General features: G+C 44.1%; 1 protein-coding gene across 1 annotated transcript in view; it reads left to right on the top strand.

Annotated features, from left to right (window-relative positions):
* The window catches only part of Fam160a1 (family with sequence similarity 160, member A1), a 172,462-nt gene that overhangs the window by 148,382 nt on the left and 6,090 nt on the right, over window positions 1–17,990 (top strand). Inside the window, exons 9-11 of the mRNA XM_013029759.1 lie at window positions 531–610; window positions 8,485–8,675; window positions 11,738–12,880. Coding sequence (XP_012885213.1) covers window positions 531–610; window positions 8,485–8,675; window positions 11,738–12,880 — 1,414 coding nt within the window. The remainder of the gene's footprint in view (window positions 1–530; window positions 611–8,484; window positions 8,676–11,737; window positions 12,881–17,990) is intronic.

The raw sequence follows: 17,990 nt of genomic DNA on the forward strand, positions 1-17,990 counted from the left end.
CACTCTAAGTGGTTTAGGAAATGGAACCAAGGAGAATATTTGTCCCCAAAGCCAAGAGAGAAGCTGAGAACTCAAAAAGACAGTTGGGCTAGGTAGCATTCTGTGAGATCTGGCCTATGAATAACCAAGTCCATATTTAAAAGATAAGAGAATAAATAACCAGAGGAGGAGGAGGAGGAAGAGGAGGGGGAAGGGGAAGGAGGAAGGGGAGAGGGAGGGGAGGGAGAGGGGGAGGGGGAGGAGGTGGTGGTACAGGGAGCATGTTTCCTGGATCCTTAATGGCTGACACTGAGACTGGCATGTTTGTAGGATAATTCTGCACAGTGACATGCCCAGACACTCTCTTACCCCCTCCTACAGGAGAGCCCATATCTTCAGTACATATTCTCTCCGTCAGCAGTGTGTGTTTTATAAAACTGCTAGAGGAAAGAAAGCCATTTTATTTTGTAATTCTGACTTACTTGACAGTGGTGGGGATGAGGTTGTTGTTCTAGTATCTGAAATAGAGTAATGTGTTCATGACTCCTCAGCTCTGTGTGGTGTCCCTGGCATTATTCAGAACTCTCATTGGGTTACATTGTGAAGACGTGATGCTCCAGCTAGTCTTAAGGTGAGTGACCTTTCCTTCTTTCTTTAAAGAACATTTTATTCTGTAGTACCACTTTTATTTTACTTTAGTGATACCAACTAAGTAGGCACCATGTTTCTAAGAATATTAAGAGTAGCAGTTTGGTTTTTGTGGGGTTTTTTTTGCGGGGGAGGTCCGATTGTGGGGCCTGAACTCTAGGCCTGGTCCCTCAGCTCTTCAGCTCAAGGCTAGCACTCTACCACTTGAGCCACAGCACCACTTCTGGCTTTTTTCTTTTTGCATATGTGGTGCTGAGGACTCGAACCCAGGGCCTCAGGCATGCAAGGCAAGTGCTCTACCACTGAGCCACCTTCCCAGCCCCTGATTTTTGTGTTTTATCCCAGGGTTAAATTTAGTTTTATTATGAAAAGGTTTTTGGATAGTTATACACATTATTTCATAAAAATGTTGCTGGAAATAATAGAGTATTGAAGCATGTGGGAGGTATTATGAAATCTCATTCATACCGTGGCTAGCCTTTTTCATCCTGAAGGGAATTTATTAGGGCTTTTTTCCCCCAAAAATTGAATTTAATGTCTTTTATTTTTCCCCCCTTTGGCAATGGCACGTGTCCAGTGTGCCCTCTCTGGTCTGTATGTTTCAATTAAACCCACTCAATACATAAGGCACGCTCTCAGGGTACAGTTTAGAAGGAAGTAAGGAAAGGCATAAATGACCTGAAAAGGACTCGAATGCAAGGTGGCAAAGCAGTTTCTCTCAGAAGTACATGTGGGAAAGGTGACTTGAAGGGGCTGGGCTTGAAGGGGGTATTGAAGATCAAGGTAGTGCTATTGGCATGATTTGGTAATTTAGATAAAAGACTCATGGTACCAAATCCTGCCTTGGCCCAACTGTGCTGCTTCTTCCCATGTCTAAAGGAAGTATCTATGATTGTGAGAGAAAGTGATGATTTCAATGTTAGCTCAGGATTTGGCCCTGTCAGTTAGAGTTCTAGAAAGCACCAGGACTGACTGTGGTGCACTCTTCTTCCTTTTCATGGACTCTTGGAATCAACTTCAGTGAGCCTCCCGCCCACTCCCAACATTGCTGAAAATGCAGCCAGGCTGAAGCTTGGTCCCATGCTGAGAGGGACCTGGGACCCTTGCAATTACTATACCATGCCATGAGTGAGAATGGCCTCCCCAAGAACTCAGCTCCCAGGAGAAAGACTGTCTGCCAGTTCTGTTACTGGGGCCCACACCAAAATCTAACTGTGTACTTCCTGCCTTTTTTTCCTTTTTTCTTTTCTTTCTTTCTTTTTGTTTTGATTTATTTTGTGGGCTTGAACTCAGGGTCTGGGCTCTCTAGTACTTTACCACTTAGAGCTACAGCACCACTTCTGATTTTCTGGGGGTTAATTGGAGGTAAGAGTTTCACGGACTTTCCTGCCTGGACTGGCTGTGAACCATGATCCTCTGATCTCAGCCTCCTGAGTTGCTAGGTTTACAGGCGTGAGCCACCAGCACTGGCCTATTTCATGATTTTGTTTCCTCCATCTATAAATTGTGACACTGTTATGAGCAAAGCAGAAATCAGATTGAGACTTTCTCTCTCCTCAGATTTGACCAGAATTGTAAAGCAGTTTATGTGTGCATGCCTGCATACATACATATGTTGTGTGTGCATGTGTGTTTCTCTCATTACTCTCTGTCATCACTGGTCGAGATAAAGAAATCATTATCACCTGTGAATGGTCTGTCCTGAGGAGGTGCTATTGTTCCATAGGGGGAGTTGTGGTCCCTTGTCATAAATATACTGATTAATCCTGTCCACAGATTCCAGGGTGATTGTAGAGTGACTGTAGAGAGAATCATGGACACATACAAAATAGAAAGGAGATGCCAAGTTTTTCTCCTGCTATCTTTAATTCATAGGCCCAGCAAAACAGCTTTTAAGTACCTCTAATACTGACATGCCTTCCTTAGTGGGGATAAAGGCAGATGAAGCAGAAAGCAAAGGAAGAGAGGATTTGGCTTCACTTAGTCCACCGTGGGGTTTTGACATGTAGGTATAGATTACCTAGGGAAAGACATTCCAGATAGGTGTGGTAGCATTTCTGCATAGGAAGCTCTGGAAAACTAAAGGGGTATCAAAGGCCTTCTGGGACGAGCAGCAGTAGCAGCAATGCCTAGGAACTGGTCAGAAATGCAAATTCTCAGCCTCTTACAAGAAACTCTGAAGATGGACCCAAGTGAGGCATGTTTTAACAAATATTCTAAAGGATTCTGATAGATGCAGTGCCAAATATGAGAGGGACTGGTTCTGAAGGACGGTGCAGGGTAAGCATAGCATCCCACAAAAGGGAGCAATTAAGAAGGGACAATTAAAAGGGAGCAATTGAGAAGGGGCTGGGAAGGTGGCTCAGTGGTAGAGCACTTGCCTTGCATGCATGAGGCCCTGGGTTTGATTCCCCAGCACCACATAAGCAGAAAAAGCCGGAAGTGGCACTATGGCTCAAGTGGTAGAGCACTAGCCTTATGCTGAAGAGCTGAGGGACAGCACCCTGGCCCAAAGTTCAGGCCCCACAACTGGCAAAAAAAACCAACCAACCAAATAAATAAATAACAAAAAAAAACAAAACAAAAAACGAGTAAGAAAATAGACTATAGATGATAGTGCATACCTGTAATCTCAACGCCTTGGGAGGCAGAGGTAGGATCTTTGTCTGAGGTTGTGGTCCTAGGCATGAATGCAAGACCCTATTTGTAATCTAAACGAAAAGCAAGAGGACTCAGGGTTCAGGTAGTAGAATGCTTACCAGGTCCTGGGTTCAATCCTTAGTTCTGTATTAAAAAAAAAAAAGAAAAGAAAAGTTTGTGGCATATTTTGGAGGGCCTTACAGAGTTTTATGGGAGAAATTTTTGGGTATAAAAAGAGTTTTTGATCTGTTTTAGATCAGGTCATCAGTAACTAATCTTTGGGCATTAGCACAGAACAAATCCCATCATAAAGAAGCGCTCTGGGAAGTCTGTCCTGAAAGGATTACTTTAGCACCCCAGCAAGGCTCTACTGACATGACAGAATGCATTAGGATTTAGCAGAACAACTTGCCTAAGTCTTTTTTATTGCCAAAATCAAGGCTTTTGCTTCAAGGTGGGGAAAAGCTGGTTGTATTTATATGTTAAATTCTTAAATGCTCTCTTTAATGTCATGAAGAGCTGCTGTTTTTTCAGAGCAGCTGTGAGCCTGGCCCTGGCTGGAGGTGCAGAGCTTCCCCACTGGGGGGTCACCAGGGCAGGTTTGCTTGCCTGCTGTTCAGCGGCCTTTACCAGGGGAGCTCTGCACCTTTTGTCCACTCGCAGTGTTGTGCCTGTCCTCAGAAATGGCAATCACCACAGCTTCTTCTGAGACCCAGACCTGTGCCTTATGACAAAGGAGAAATCAGCATGTTGGACATATGTCTGTGTCTAAGTTAGGGCTAGTCATTTTCATAGCAGGTAAAAACTCATAGTTTCCACAAAGTGCAGACAGGATATGTTATCACAGGGTCTGAATGAAATAATGCAAAAAAAAAAAAAAGCCAGACCATGCCAGAAGACAAGTAGATCTCATGGTCCTCTTGATTCACTGTATTCATGGAACGTACATGATGTATTTGCATGTCTAGAAGGCTATAGAGTGGTTTCAGATGTATGAATGCTTTTTAATGAAGAATCTGTTATGTGATAACTAGGCAATAACGAAATATTAATTCCTGTGCAATTCAAATGCTCAGTGTTTCTTTTCCTTTATGGTTGGAGATGGATTTGCATAATCTGGGCATCTAACTCAATATTTACTAGTCTGAGATTATTTTTACTTCCTGAACTTAAATGCTCTATACAAGTAAATACAGTATAAATAAAAGATGCTTGCTGATGAGCACGTTTGTTTGTTTGTTTTTTCATGGAGATGATGGTGACAATAATATGATAGTATGGGTACTCTTTATTGAATATTCTATCTAATCTACTGTGCTGCATGGGGGAATCTAAGAAGAGTGAATGACAAGACCTGCGCCAGAGGCCACTAGTTCCTGGTCTCCTAAATCTGGCTGGACCTGTTCTGCATCTAAATTGCCTCTTAGGTTATTAGAAGGACCTAACCGTGGTGATATCTTTGGAAACATTGTGCCTCACAAACATAAGGGAGGAGAATTGTCTAGAAAATGCATTTTAAACTACTGAAAAGAATATCTTTTCTGGTTTAGAATCTGTCTCTGAATCATGAAAAATCTTTATTCTTAACATTTCAAGATCACTTAAAAGAACACAAAAAGCCAGTTGATAATCCATCCATTTTGTTCTCTTTCCATAGCTCTCCGTACATGTACATGATAAACTTGTAGTTCTGACAGCCCATAAAGCAGTGAAGGTTATATGAAGCTTTCTAATGAAGTTGTTTGTGGTGTGATAAATAATAACTGTATGCCAATTTCTGTGGCAACTCAAATGCTCTTAAATTTTGGCACTTTAGAGTGCTATTCTGTTTGTAACTGTGATGTGTCCTTCATTTGGCAAAACATCAGAACAGCAAGTTGAAATTAAATACTCCAGAGAAGATGGCATTTACTAAGCAGAAAATCAAGGTGAAATTGGATACCTGTGTGCATGCTATACACAACAGACCAGGGACAGGTGGCAACACTGACCAATAGTGAGGTGTCAAAGAACCCAGTCCCCATCCTGAGCTTTCTAGCTGAGGTGAAATGAATTTTCTTAATACCTTGGATACCATTTTGAGTCAGGGTCAGATGGACACTGCTTTGCCTGAAGAGAACCTACGTGTGCACTTCAGGGCCAATTCCATCGTGCACTGGAAATGGGGTTCTGGAGGTGAGGATGGAAAAGCAGTGGAATAGGGAGAAATGAGTGGGAGAATTTGGGCCAGCATGTTTCAAACGACAAATGGTCTTTTTGAAGTTTTCTTCCTCTTGACATTTTGTTGTTCTTTGCTGTGTACCTTCAGCTGCCTTCCTTGCTCGTGGCTGCTTTGGTTCCGTTTTCTTGTCCGTGTGGCGATAATCAGTGCACATGCTTTGTCATCAAGTGTTTGTCACTGAATTGTTTGAGGAGTGGCAGTTTATTTTAATGAGTGATGTCTAGGAGAAAGGAAAATAGACTGGAGCTGTAGAGGTTGGAGGAGTAATGAAGACAGAGAGGGCAATCCAGGCAACATTTTCTTTTCTGCTGTGGTGAGGGGTGGGCTTTGAGTAATCTGGATATATAAAGGTAATACTTATTAGTCTCAGATTATTTTTACTTCCTCAATTTATAAATCTCCTAATAAGATGAATACAGAATGAATAAAAAGATGCTCAATGACAAAATACCTGTCCTAAATGTCTGAATGATTATTTTGGTATCTGGCATTTGGGAACTTTCTAGCATTCTTTCTATTCCTACTTTTTTCCTTGAAATTTTGAGAAGACATAAATTAAGGTGTGGCTTTTCTACACTTTCTGCCTTGATGGGAGGATCTTTCTAGAGCAATTCTTTGAGTCCTAGGGAGGTTCCTTGCACTTGGCTGCTTTATTCACAGAAGTTCTTCTCTAGCCAATGGGCAACTTCCCTCCATTCATTTATTCAGAAGACAGTCCCTAGCTTTTGCTGAAAGCAGGTATTTGCAAGCTTCCAAGTTGCCAATAACTCTTTATTCTAAAAGAATTTCAAGTTACCCCCTGGTGATATTTGATAAATAGCTCTATTAGCTGTGATACAATGTTCCATTTTTTTAATACTTCAACTAGAGTCATGAAATCTGCTTGGTTTGAACTACTAGTTGACATTGAGTTCCATATATATATATATATAGAGAGAGAGAGTTCCATATATATATATATATATATATATATATGGAACATCAAAACAGTTTATCCGTAAATAATTAAGAACCAACACAAGAAAACAATGAGTCCCGTGTACTGTGAATTTCCTGAGGCCTCTTCAGCCTCAGGAAAACAATATACATCCGTGACCACAGGACCCTGGCACCTCCTGTCAGATCTTGGTCTCCTGTAGAGCACTAGCTACCATGTCTAGGGTCCCACATGAGGGCTCTTATATTTATTCACTAGCAAGTCTGTCCCCTGTCACTACTGTCACAGTGGCATCTGCCATGATCTCCTTGCTTGCCCCTGCTTTGGCCTCTTTTGTTTGTGCTGCCTTATTTCTGCCCCTGCTGATCCCCACCAATTCCCCTGAGGCAGCAGGAAGCCCGCCTTCATGTAGAGCTTGCTGCTGTAGCTGTGCTGAGTTCAGATAGAGGTAGAAGAACAGCTCACTCCCTAGCCTTGCTCCTTGTCACCCATGCCACTGGGCACTATGGCTCTGTCTTCCTTCTATAGGGCTCATCTTTGGGTTCCCAAAGCATCTGCCCTCCTCTTTGTTTCCTTTTTGTGAACTCATTGAAAATAGATGCCACCATATCAGACATGACCAGTGGAGTGTGTCTGGTCCTTAGTGACAGAAAGTTTAGTGTGCATATGCTTGCAAAGGATTCCCTTACGTAGCTATACTAGCAATTTATAGAGCATGTAAGAAATAGGTGGCTGAAGGTTAGATGGCAAGTTTGTCATTTCATACTTTTAAAGCCTTTTCATAAAATACCACAAAGAGAATTAAATGGTTTGACTGGGGCTCCTGTGGTGGAATGGGCATTAATATAACTTAGGTTTCCCTCATTTGGATCAGCAGGAGATGTAGGAGGTGACCTCGTGTTTACAGGCCTGACACATATCCTGCAAGTTGTGCTTTTTATCTTTTGCACAGGAACCTTAATCATAGGCTGTTTTCCTCGGTACCACCTTTGTCTGGGAAGCTGAACGCGATACAGAACACTTTCTGCTGGTGGAAAGGTTGTGATTCTTCACAAAAGGGCTAGGCTGCTCTGGAACTGGCTCTTGCATACATGTGGGGTACTTGGCTCTGGCTGTGGGTCCTTTTTCCATCTTTGCTTAAACAGTGTGGGGTTTTCTCTGGTAAGAATGTCAGACAGCTACACACATTCAGTGCACCCCTGAAGCCCATGTGGGTGCTGCAGGTATGTCAGAAATGACTGCCCAGATTTCCTTGTCTCGCTCATAATGACAGTAGGATACTTTAGATGAGCAACCAGCAACGTGTGAAATGGGGTCCACCCTGGATCCTGACATCCATGGGAACAGATTCAGCCTATGGAGTGAACTTCTCTGCCTTCATTCAGTGACCACCATGTGCTGGAGTTCTCAGGATTCTAACATCAACTGTTGAAGCGGTACTTGGTCTGCTGCCACATTGTACTGAGGAGGCAGACACTGAAATGGCTGGAATACAAGGCAATGGTGCTTTAATCATGAACACCACAGAGGGAGAAATGGGCTCTGCTTTGGTATGGGAGCTGGGAAGCCTTTCCAGATAAGGGGGCACGGAAGCTGGACTTTATAGGATGACAAGTTGTCAAGCAGAGTGAGGGGAAGGCACACTGCAGGGGAAGGTTATGGTGGGTATGAAGGCATGAGGGTGAAGAAGGAGATGAGGATATTCACAGAGGTTAAACTGAGAACGCCAGGGGTAATGCTCTGTGGAAGGGCAGTCCTATCAGAAGTTAGCAGCTCTTAATCTCAAGTGGGCAAGTACCTTCTTAGCAAGCATGCAGCTCTAGGTTCAATTCCCAGTACCGCCCAGAACAATAAACAAACAAAAGCAGCCCTGGACAAGTTTTAGGCAAGGGAGGGAAGAACCCGCTGTGGCTGGTGTGCTGGGTGGATTAGAGTGGGGGAGGGGCCGGGCAAGTCCACCCCTGACCACAACTGTTTCAGATTATGCTTTGGGACATTAATCCTGACGATGGTTCAGGACATCACAGGGACTAAACACTGACTCTTCTTGTCCTTCTAGGTATCTGATGCCCTGCAATCACATGATGCTGAGTCAAAGGTGGGCTGTGAAGGAAAGAGACTGTTACTCGGTGTCCGCGGCCAAGCTGCTGGCCTTGACCCCCATCTGCTGTGCCAGTGGGATCACCCTGACACTTGGGAACCAGGAGAGGGATTACATCCTCTGGTCAAAGTGCACGCACGAAAACTCAGGTGGGGACTTGGCAGCGATGGACTGTATACCCTGGGCCAGACAGGAAGGATACAAAGCCTTATTTATTTTGTGAATAACTTGGTTGGTCCCAGTCTTTGGCTATAATCATTGTCCAGCCATTACCTGGCCATTTGTCCCAGACTTCTGTTTTATGTGGCCTTTCTGTGGCATCCTGAGTTCAAATGTAAAAGTGTGTGCTGACACAAAACGAGAGATTGTAGGTATGCAGTCATAGGTATAATTAAGAATTAGCCTGGATTTTAATTTTCAAAATGGATTATCTGTCAAGGTATTATAAAACGTGAAATTTGTGATATGACAATGTTATCTATCTGGTTGATAGATATAATGACAGGGATCATCAATATTCTATTTTTATAAGTGATTGGCTCATTATAAATTCACCTCTGAGAAGTAAGGTATGAATGGTCGCCTTTATCAACCTCTGCCTGCTGGCAGACAACTGGAGCAAAAGGCAGGTATTTGTGCATCTCTGATGATCATAGAACTGCTCCGGTTCAGGAATGTTCTGTGTGTTCTGTGGCCACTAGGAAATAACCCAGTCCTGGTGTTGATGGGTCCTAATCCATGTTCTGATATTTCTCTGTGTCATTCTGTCCAACCAGCCACAGTCCTTAGAGACAATATGTTTAATATGTTTAAGACTAAGAAAATATTATTATATTTGATACAAATACAATTTTTAGAGAAAGGTTATCTTACTGATTCTTGGTCCTAAGATAAAGATACACTATATGCATGGAAATTAGTAATTTATATTACTAAATCTTAAATATATTTATTTTCCTGTTAGACAAGCTAGAGTTCTTATGTTGTTTTTATTTTTACTCATTCAAAATTTATTTTAGGAAACGAATTGGGAAATCATGCCTTTGAAAATTTACTATGGAAAGTATTTCAAGAATGATCCTGTGACTAAATTTGTTTTAGAATTCAAGATTGGATTTAAATATGTGATTATCTAAAACCTGACAGCTCTTTCTTTTTTTTTTTTTTTTTGGGTCCGGTCGTGGGGCCTGAACTCTGGGCCTGGGCGCTGTCCCTCAGCTCTTCAGCTCAAGGAGCTCTACCACGTGAGCCACAGCGCCACTTCTGCCTTTTTCCTTTTTGCTTATGTGGTGCTGAGGAATCGAACCCAGGGCCTCAGGCATGCAAGGCAAGCCCTCTACCACTGAGCCACCTTCCCAGCCTCTCTTTCTATCTTGAACAAAGCAGTATTCCAACTTCACAGACAAAGAAACAAACTCTGAGAGGAATTGAATGGTCCAGGTTGAGTAGTTTGTAGATTCTTGGATCCCATATCCCATGTTTCTTCCATGTGCGGCCTCTGGGCTTGCCTTCCCCAGCTAAATGCCCTAATGGTGGATGGCATGGCTAGCGAGCTAGCTTGTTGCTGTATAGTGGATAACAGCAGGGATTCTGAGTCTTGCTTGGCTCTACCTCTTTTTTTTTTTTTGGACAGATTACTTAACCCTTCCAATCTTTTTCCTCAAAGAGTTGTTCAAGGATGAATGGATTAAGCTTAGGATGCTGTCTGGCATGTAAATATTCAATAAATATTTTTAGTAGTAGTAGTTGCGTGTGTGTGTGTGTGTGTGTGTGTGTGTGTGTGTGTGTGTGTGTGTGTTAGATAGGAGATAAATCACTAACCTTCCTGCTGCAGAGGAACTTACATTAGTTCTAATGACCTGAAGACCTGTACTGTGGAAGGCTCAATACTGACCCAGTCTGGAAGTGGTTCCTATCATTAAGGGCAGACAGCTGGCGAGGGTGTGGCACTGAAGGCAGGGTGAGGGTTGGTATGAGGTAGCCTACCTTTGAACCATGGCCCAGCCCTGACTGGGGCTAGTGAGCTAGTGGGGAAAAGAATTTCTACCATATAGGATCATTGGGAGGGTTGGCTTTGATGGCACTGACCTAGCACCTGCAACATTGTAGATGTTTAAGAAATGGTGCAATATATAATTTTCTTTATCTGAGTCTTTAAAAAATTGCCTTGCTTTCAGAAAAAAACATTCTTACTTGCAGATATTTTCACCACTATTTCAGTAAAGAGTTTGGAACATTTAATTAATTAGTTAATTAATTATGCTGGGGTTTAAACAAGGTCACATGCTCTACTACTAAGCCATGTCCAATTCTGTTTTGCATTGAGTATTTTTGAGGTAGGACTTCATGTCCCCAGTTCTGTGATCTTCCTGTTTAAGACTCCCTGCCTTTGCTGGGCTCACAGGCATGCCACCATGCCCAGCTTCTTCAATGGACATGGAGTCTGGCGGCCATTTTGCTTAGGTTACCCTGGGTCAGCGCATGTCACTGGGATGAGAAGCATAGCGATATAAGCCGCTGTGCCCAGCTATTGGTTGAGAAGGGGTCTTAAGAACACTCCCCACCCCAACACTTGCCTGGAACCACAGTTCTCCCAATCTCAGCCTCCCCAGTAGTTAGAATTACAGGCATGAGTCATGGGCACATAGCTAGATTAGAACTTCTAACACAGGCACAGAATGCATTCTCACACTGAAATGACTGTTTTGGTTTTAATATGACCTAACTCGGTCAGACCATTTGAGATACATATTTATATCCTGGTAGTTCCCATGGAGGAACAATGAGATCACTGGTGTTTCTAAAAACTCGAGGTTTTCTATAGAAAACCTGGTTCTCAAATTCATAGGTATTTATAACCAAAGTGAAAAACTTCAATTATTACCCATTGTGTGGCAGATACTACATTAGGTGAATTACCCAGTGTCATCCTGTCACCCTGAGAAGTGGCTCTGATCAGCTTTTCTTTCCCTCTAACAACTGGTGTCAAATAATTTTCTGATGGCTATCGACAGTATCTGGCCATTACGGTCTTATAACTTCTGTGAGGGTAGAGTCTCTGTCATCATCTTTGGTTATTAAAACCTTATTGACTTTTCCTGTTCAGAAACAATTTAATCATCAACGACTACACCTGAAATGGCTGGTAGCAGCGGGTTACGGAAGGTTTTGCATCCCGTTCCCCTCACTCATTCTCTCTGCTTGTGTGCAGGGACCACAGAGCAGCTGCCGCCTGGAGAACCCTCCCCAGCAGCCTGCATCGTGGAGTATGGGAAGGCGCTGGACATCAGCTACCTGCAGTACCTGTGGGAGGCTCACACAAACATCCTCCGCTGCATGAGGGACTGCAGAGTCTGGTCGGCCCTCTATGATGGGGACTCACCTGACCCCGAGACCTTTCTACACAGTTTGACTGGGGAGAGCCACCCGAGCTCAGCCTGCCCTGCCTCCAGACTCCCTCAACCATGTCCCGGGACTACTGGCCCCCAGCTGGCTTCAACCAAGGACAGAAGCCAGACAGAGCTCGAGTGGGATGACAGCTATGACACTGGCATCTCCTCGGGGGCCGAGGTGGGCTCCCCTGGGCCTGACGATGACGTGGACACATCCGGTACTCCTGCTCCTATGGATCCCCCTAAACACATCCAAGAGATGAAGAAGAATGCCATCCTGCTCTTCAAAGGCTCCTACATCGAAGAGTCGGACTTCCAGGATGATGTGATGGTCTACAGACTTTGTGCCGAGAAGGACTCAGAAGATGCCAAGAACTTGCTGGAGGAAGCAGGGCCCCCAGCCCAGGCCCAGCCCAAGGGTGAGAGGCCCCTTGGAAATAACGGCCTCCTCCCCAGCCCCCAGCCAGAGAGAGATGAAGAGGAGGAACCCAAGAGAGACAGTTCAGACCTGGCTCAGAACCCAGCCACAGAATCAAAGCAAGACAATGGGCTGGAACTGGCTCCTGAAGCTCAAACCCAGGTAGCAGTCCCCATTGCTGAAGCAGAGCCCAGTGCAAATGTGCCCATTGTCAACCCAGACAGTGAAGACCTTATCGCTCAGTATGACCAAATCATTCAGGAGTTAGATTCGGGCACCGAGGGCTTGATGGACCAGAGCTTCCCCACACCCAATCCCTTCCTTCTTATGAGGGAAGAAGAAATGAGAGAGGAAGAGAGCAAAGGAGAAAAGGAGGAAAAGGAGAATAATTCTCTGTCCTTGGGCGACAAGGACATAGAAGAGGAGGACGACGACTTTGACTCTTTCATGGTGGAAACTCCTGCTGTGGAGACCATGCCCTCCCCATTTGGGGCAGGAGATGCCAGTTACCGTCCTGTGAGGACTCAGAGCACCCCGTTCACAGGTGATAACCCTAATTGTCTTATGGTTTCAGCCCTTTGAGAGTCCTTGCACATGTGTGAACAGGTAAGGTAGGTGGACATGAAGAACATTATTGGCTTACCGGACAGAGGAAGAAAGATATTTTTGTAAAGACCAAAGGATAGTCTCACTTGTATTTTGTCAGAAGAAAGCAATGCTTGTCTTGTTTGTGTAGCACGTTAGGGGTTAAGTTGTACTGTTCAATAGCTTCTCTTGATCCCTCTGTGATACAGTAATAGGACTGAAACCCTACAGGAATCCCGTCTTATAATTTAATAACCCCATTTCCTTTAGTCCAATTTATTTTTCTCTTTAACACTTATTTGTATGCATACTTTTTAGAATTACAGGCTCCCCGGCTAGAAAACATACTTCCACAGGGCAGAGATGTGCTGTTCCCTGTTTTGTCTGAGCAGAGTTCAGAGTCTCCAGGAGGTGCTGGGAACACTTGTCCGGTTGACAGTGACCACGTGCACACATCACAGACCACCGGGGTTTGTTGTATCTTGGCCTTGCAGCCCATTCAGATAGGTATAGAGTCTGTACCCCCAAATGAGACTAGATAGACATACATTCTGCACTCTTCCAGATAGGTGTGTTCAAAAGGCACCTGTCTAGCAATTTAGAGAAACTCTGTAAGAGGCAAAGGCACAGGAGGGGATGTCCGATGAATGGGATGAGGTGAGGAATTAAGGCAGGAAACACCATTCACTATTAAGCAATAAAAATTGGAATCTGCAGGTGGTGGTATTGAGGGAGGGCCCAGAAAGCTCAAGGGGGCTGGGGTATTCAGTCACAAAGAGGGTGCCAGAAGACATGAAGGACACAAAGACACAGACAGTGGCCTTGCAGTCAGGCCTATGGGTGGATCCTAATTCTCACCCCTTGCAAGCCTTAAGACCTTAGTATCCCAGGGCTGCCATTTGCCCATGAGGACAGCCTGAGATTTGAGGAGGGTGTTGTTACAGCATCATCTCCCACAGCCGCAGCTGAGATCTGTTCTTCACTGGCAGTGGCAGGCAGCTTGGTGGGGGGGGGGGTGCCCCAACGTCCCAGGGCCCCCTGAGAGAGATGAAACAGATGCCCTCTGGTCCAGTCACGGAGGTTTAATGCGATTTCAAGGAGCTCTTTCCCTCTCCTCCCCCAGCATTTGTTCATCTATTTATGGATGCCTGGAGATTTACTTAAACAGGGAGAGAGCCTTTCATTCCACAATTATAAGGCTTGGGGTTCTAGCTGAGATAACATTTCAGTGTGAACAACTTTTAATTAAAATTCAATCATCCAGTCAATCATAAGTAAGAAGGATTAGATCACGTCACGTTTTCCTGTTGAGAGGGGAGTGAACTGAGCTGGGATTGCTGAGCGAGGGTAGGATAGAAGCAGGCTATAGGCCATGTTGCCCAGAGCCTGCCCACTGTCCCCAGCAGGAAATGCCCTTGTCCTGAAGGCGTTTTGTGGGACATAAGGATTCCTTTGGCCAGTAAAGGTTATTCTTTACAGTGCCATATCACTGACAAAGGAGAATCAACCCTGGGAAAAGTGCCAATAGCTTGGGGTACCAGGGAGCTAATACAATGCTTTATTAAATAATAAGTACTTCACATATGATCCACCTGGGAATCCTTCCTCCTTAGGAACATGTACATAGCATCAGGAAACATTTCCTCCTTCCATGGAGCTTTGTAGCTTCCAAACTTTCTGAGTATGCTCAGAACCATTAACTTCCAGGGAATTGGGATATCTGCTAAAACAAATTTTCTAATTTATCCAGTGTTATTTGTTCATGTATTGAGCAATTGTTAACTGATCCCATAATGTCTGGTAGGTTCTGTATTCAGGAACTAAAGATGCATTGTGCAAAGAAATCACAGTCTTTATGGGAGACACCAGCAAAGGACTCTTAGTGAGCTCTGCACATCTGTCATGTGTCAAGTCAGTGTGAAGGGAGCTCTTGGAAAGAGGAGTGAGAGCCTCCCAGAGCCGGGCACTGATAGCGGAAACCTGCGGGGAAGAGTACAGTCCACAGTCGAGGCAGAGCAGGGGCTCAGTAGGACAGCATGGACCACATAGGGCAGGAGGCTAGGAGAGGAGCCAAAGCCTGGCTAATGTCAGCTTGTAGGGGCTCTTTGGGGCAAGCTGAAGAATGAGCATCTCATACTTCTGCCCTGAAGAGACCCTAGAAGTATTAAAGTTAAGCAGGCATGAAAGATCAGCCTTTGTGGTAGCATGGAAAGCAGAGAACAAGGGGAGATTTGTGTCGCTGTATTTGAATTTAGATGCACCACTGCTTGGGCCTGACAGTGGTGCTTCTTAAATAATTTTCACATCCATATTTGCTTCTGTGCCAAGATGTGCATACAGGGACATCCACTGCAGCAGTGTTTCTCATAGAAAAAGATCAGAAACAACCCAAGGTCCACTAGTGGGATACTGGCTTGCCTATGCAACACCTAACAATCAAACGTCTTCTGATCCTGAGATCACTTAGACAGCTCTCTGTGTGTTGGTATGAGAAACTCTCCAACACACATGCAGACTACACACACACACACACACACACACACACACACACACACACACGAGGCAAGATAACATGCTGGTTTAAAGCACTGAAAATAAGATGGTCTGCATTGAAATTCTGACACCATTATTTACTAGCTATACACATTTAAAATTCTGCCTTATCTTTAAATGGGATAAATAGTAAACATACTTCCTAGGGTGGTTGTGGGTAGTACATGAAAAGTGCTTGGAATACTGTCACATGGGATGTACTTCATAAATATTTCGAATAATCACTCAGCTATTATTACACACATAAAACACATTTGGAAGAATATAGTAGAATCTGCTAACAGATTTCTCCTCCTGGAGGGAGTGGCTTGTTTTCCATTTTGTATACAAAAACAAATGCACACACACAGAATTTTTTTTATTTCTATTAGAACAGAAAAATCAGTTTTTGAGTCTATATTGGACATGATGAGATGTTGACAAAGGAAGAGCTTCCAGGGGAGAGTTGAGGCTCTGGCCCACATTTAAGTTACTTCCAAGTTGAGTTGCACAACTGATAGCAGCCACATTCTTGGAGTTAGGAAATGTAGGAAGAAGGAGTAGAGTTGATCAAGGCAGGAGATGAGGACTCTTGAGGAAAGAAATGACAGGGAGTGATGGTAGAAGTGGGCCTTGGTCATTTTGAATATTTGAACATTCTATGGGTGGTCTGTTACGGTTCCGTTACTGAGGCAAAATACCCGAGACAGTCTCCTTATTCAAGTGGAAGGATTTCAGTTCATGTTTCCCTGGCCCCATTTTCTTTGGACGTATAGCAGCATATCAGCAGTTTATGTGTGACTGAGGAAGCTACTTACCTCATGGCAGCCAGGAAGCAGAGAGCCAGGGTCTCAATATCCCCAGACAAGGGATGCCTACAGTGACCTAACTGCCTCCCACTGGACTCCACCTCTAACCATCTCCTGGCCTCCCCGTAGTACCTCCATTGGAGACTTAAGTCTTCAACACATGAGCCTTTGGGGGAACACTCAGGAGTCAATTATACAAGTAGGGAGTTTGTCTGCCTTCCTAGGAGAGGAGGGCGGAACACACCTGCCATCCTCCATGCATACTTGTGGCTCTCCAAGTTGTCTTCTGATTTTCAGCTGCTTAGCGGTTCCCTATAACTTCATTTTGCTAGGCAGTTTTTTTTGTTTAATGCGATTAAAAATCATCTAACAATAAAGTAGAAACTGGAAAGGGCTTATGATGGCAGTCTTCTGGACTTGAGCTAGTGCTGTGATTTCTTAAGTAACACATTGATGTCATTGTGATGCTCTCTTCTCACAATGTATGGGAAACAAGCTACTTCCTCCCTTTGTGACTCTTCCTACCCAGGTGTGCCCTCATCCTCAGATAGAGGCAGGGCTATGTCAGCTGCCCCATTAGCTCCTGGTTCGAGTACAGGGCTTGCTGTTCTTGTTTCTCGCAGAGACCTGTTTCCATGGAGAGGCTTCATTCTCAGACCCTGTGAGGTCTCTGCATGAGGCATTCTGAAATGAAGTGGGCTTTTGTGAAGCCCGCGTTGATGGCGGTGCAGTGTTCAGAAGGCATGTCTGATGGTTGAGGGGTGTGTGCTTTTGCTATAAAGATGCCAAGTGTCGTGGCATCGTCAGTGTTCCCCTGGGAGGAATACAAATTCCCATCCATCTTGCTTAATGGAACATTTTTATGGTTAAAGAATTGAACATCTTCAAGTCATTTTATTATTGTCATATATATTTCTCTGCCTTCAGTGAACTCAAAAAATAAAGCATGTTAATTTTCTAGTGACCCACAGTTGGTGAGGCTTGTTTTTGTCAGTTTTTGCTTTGTGAACTGCTTTTTGTAGCCATATAGATTTCCTTTTCAAAAAACTCCATGATAGGAGAGACTCAGACTCGCCTCCCCTACCTTCCCCACCCCTTCTCCTCCCCCCCCCCAAAAAAAAGAAAAATCGGTGTGCTTACTGAGTTGCCAGGGCCTCATTCACTTCTGTATATTTTTCCCTCCTTTGTGTTTTTTGCCTGGTTCTACCTTTAGGCTGAATATTCAACCTATTCCTTCCTCAGAGCTGGGATCAGAGGCACACACCACCATACTTGGCTTATTGATTGTGATAAGAGTCTTGCTAATTTTTTTTGTCTAGGCTGATTCCAAACCTTGATTCTCCCTATCTCTATCAGGATTATAGGCATGAGCTACTGCACTAGCCACACAAAAATTTCTTACCAAGACTTTCAGTGGCCTTTTAGATGCTTGCAAAATGTCATGAAATGAATGTTTTGAGCACTGGCATCTGAAAGAGAGTACTTTTTAAGCCAGGCACTGGTTGCTCATACCTATAATCCCAGTTACTCAGGAGGCTGAGATCTTGAGGATCGAGGTTTGAAGCAGCCTGGACATGAACGCCTGTGAGATTATTACCTCTAATTAACCATCAAAAGTCTGGAAGTGGCACTGTGGCTGAAGTGGTAGAGTCTAGCCTTGAGAAATAAAGCTCAGGGACAGTGCCCAGACCCTAAGTTCAAGCCCCAGGACTGGCACCAAAAAAAAAG

Source organism: Dipodomys ordii, unplaced genomic scaffold, assembly GCF_000151885.1.
Source record: "Dipodomys ordii isolate 6190 unplaced genomic scaffold, Dord_2.0 Scaffold122, whole genome shotgun sequence".
Lineage (NCBI taxonomy): Eukaryota > Metazoa > Chordata > Mammalia > Rodentia > Heteromyidae > Dipodomys > Dipodomys ordii.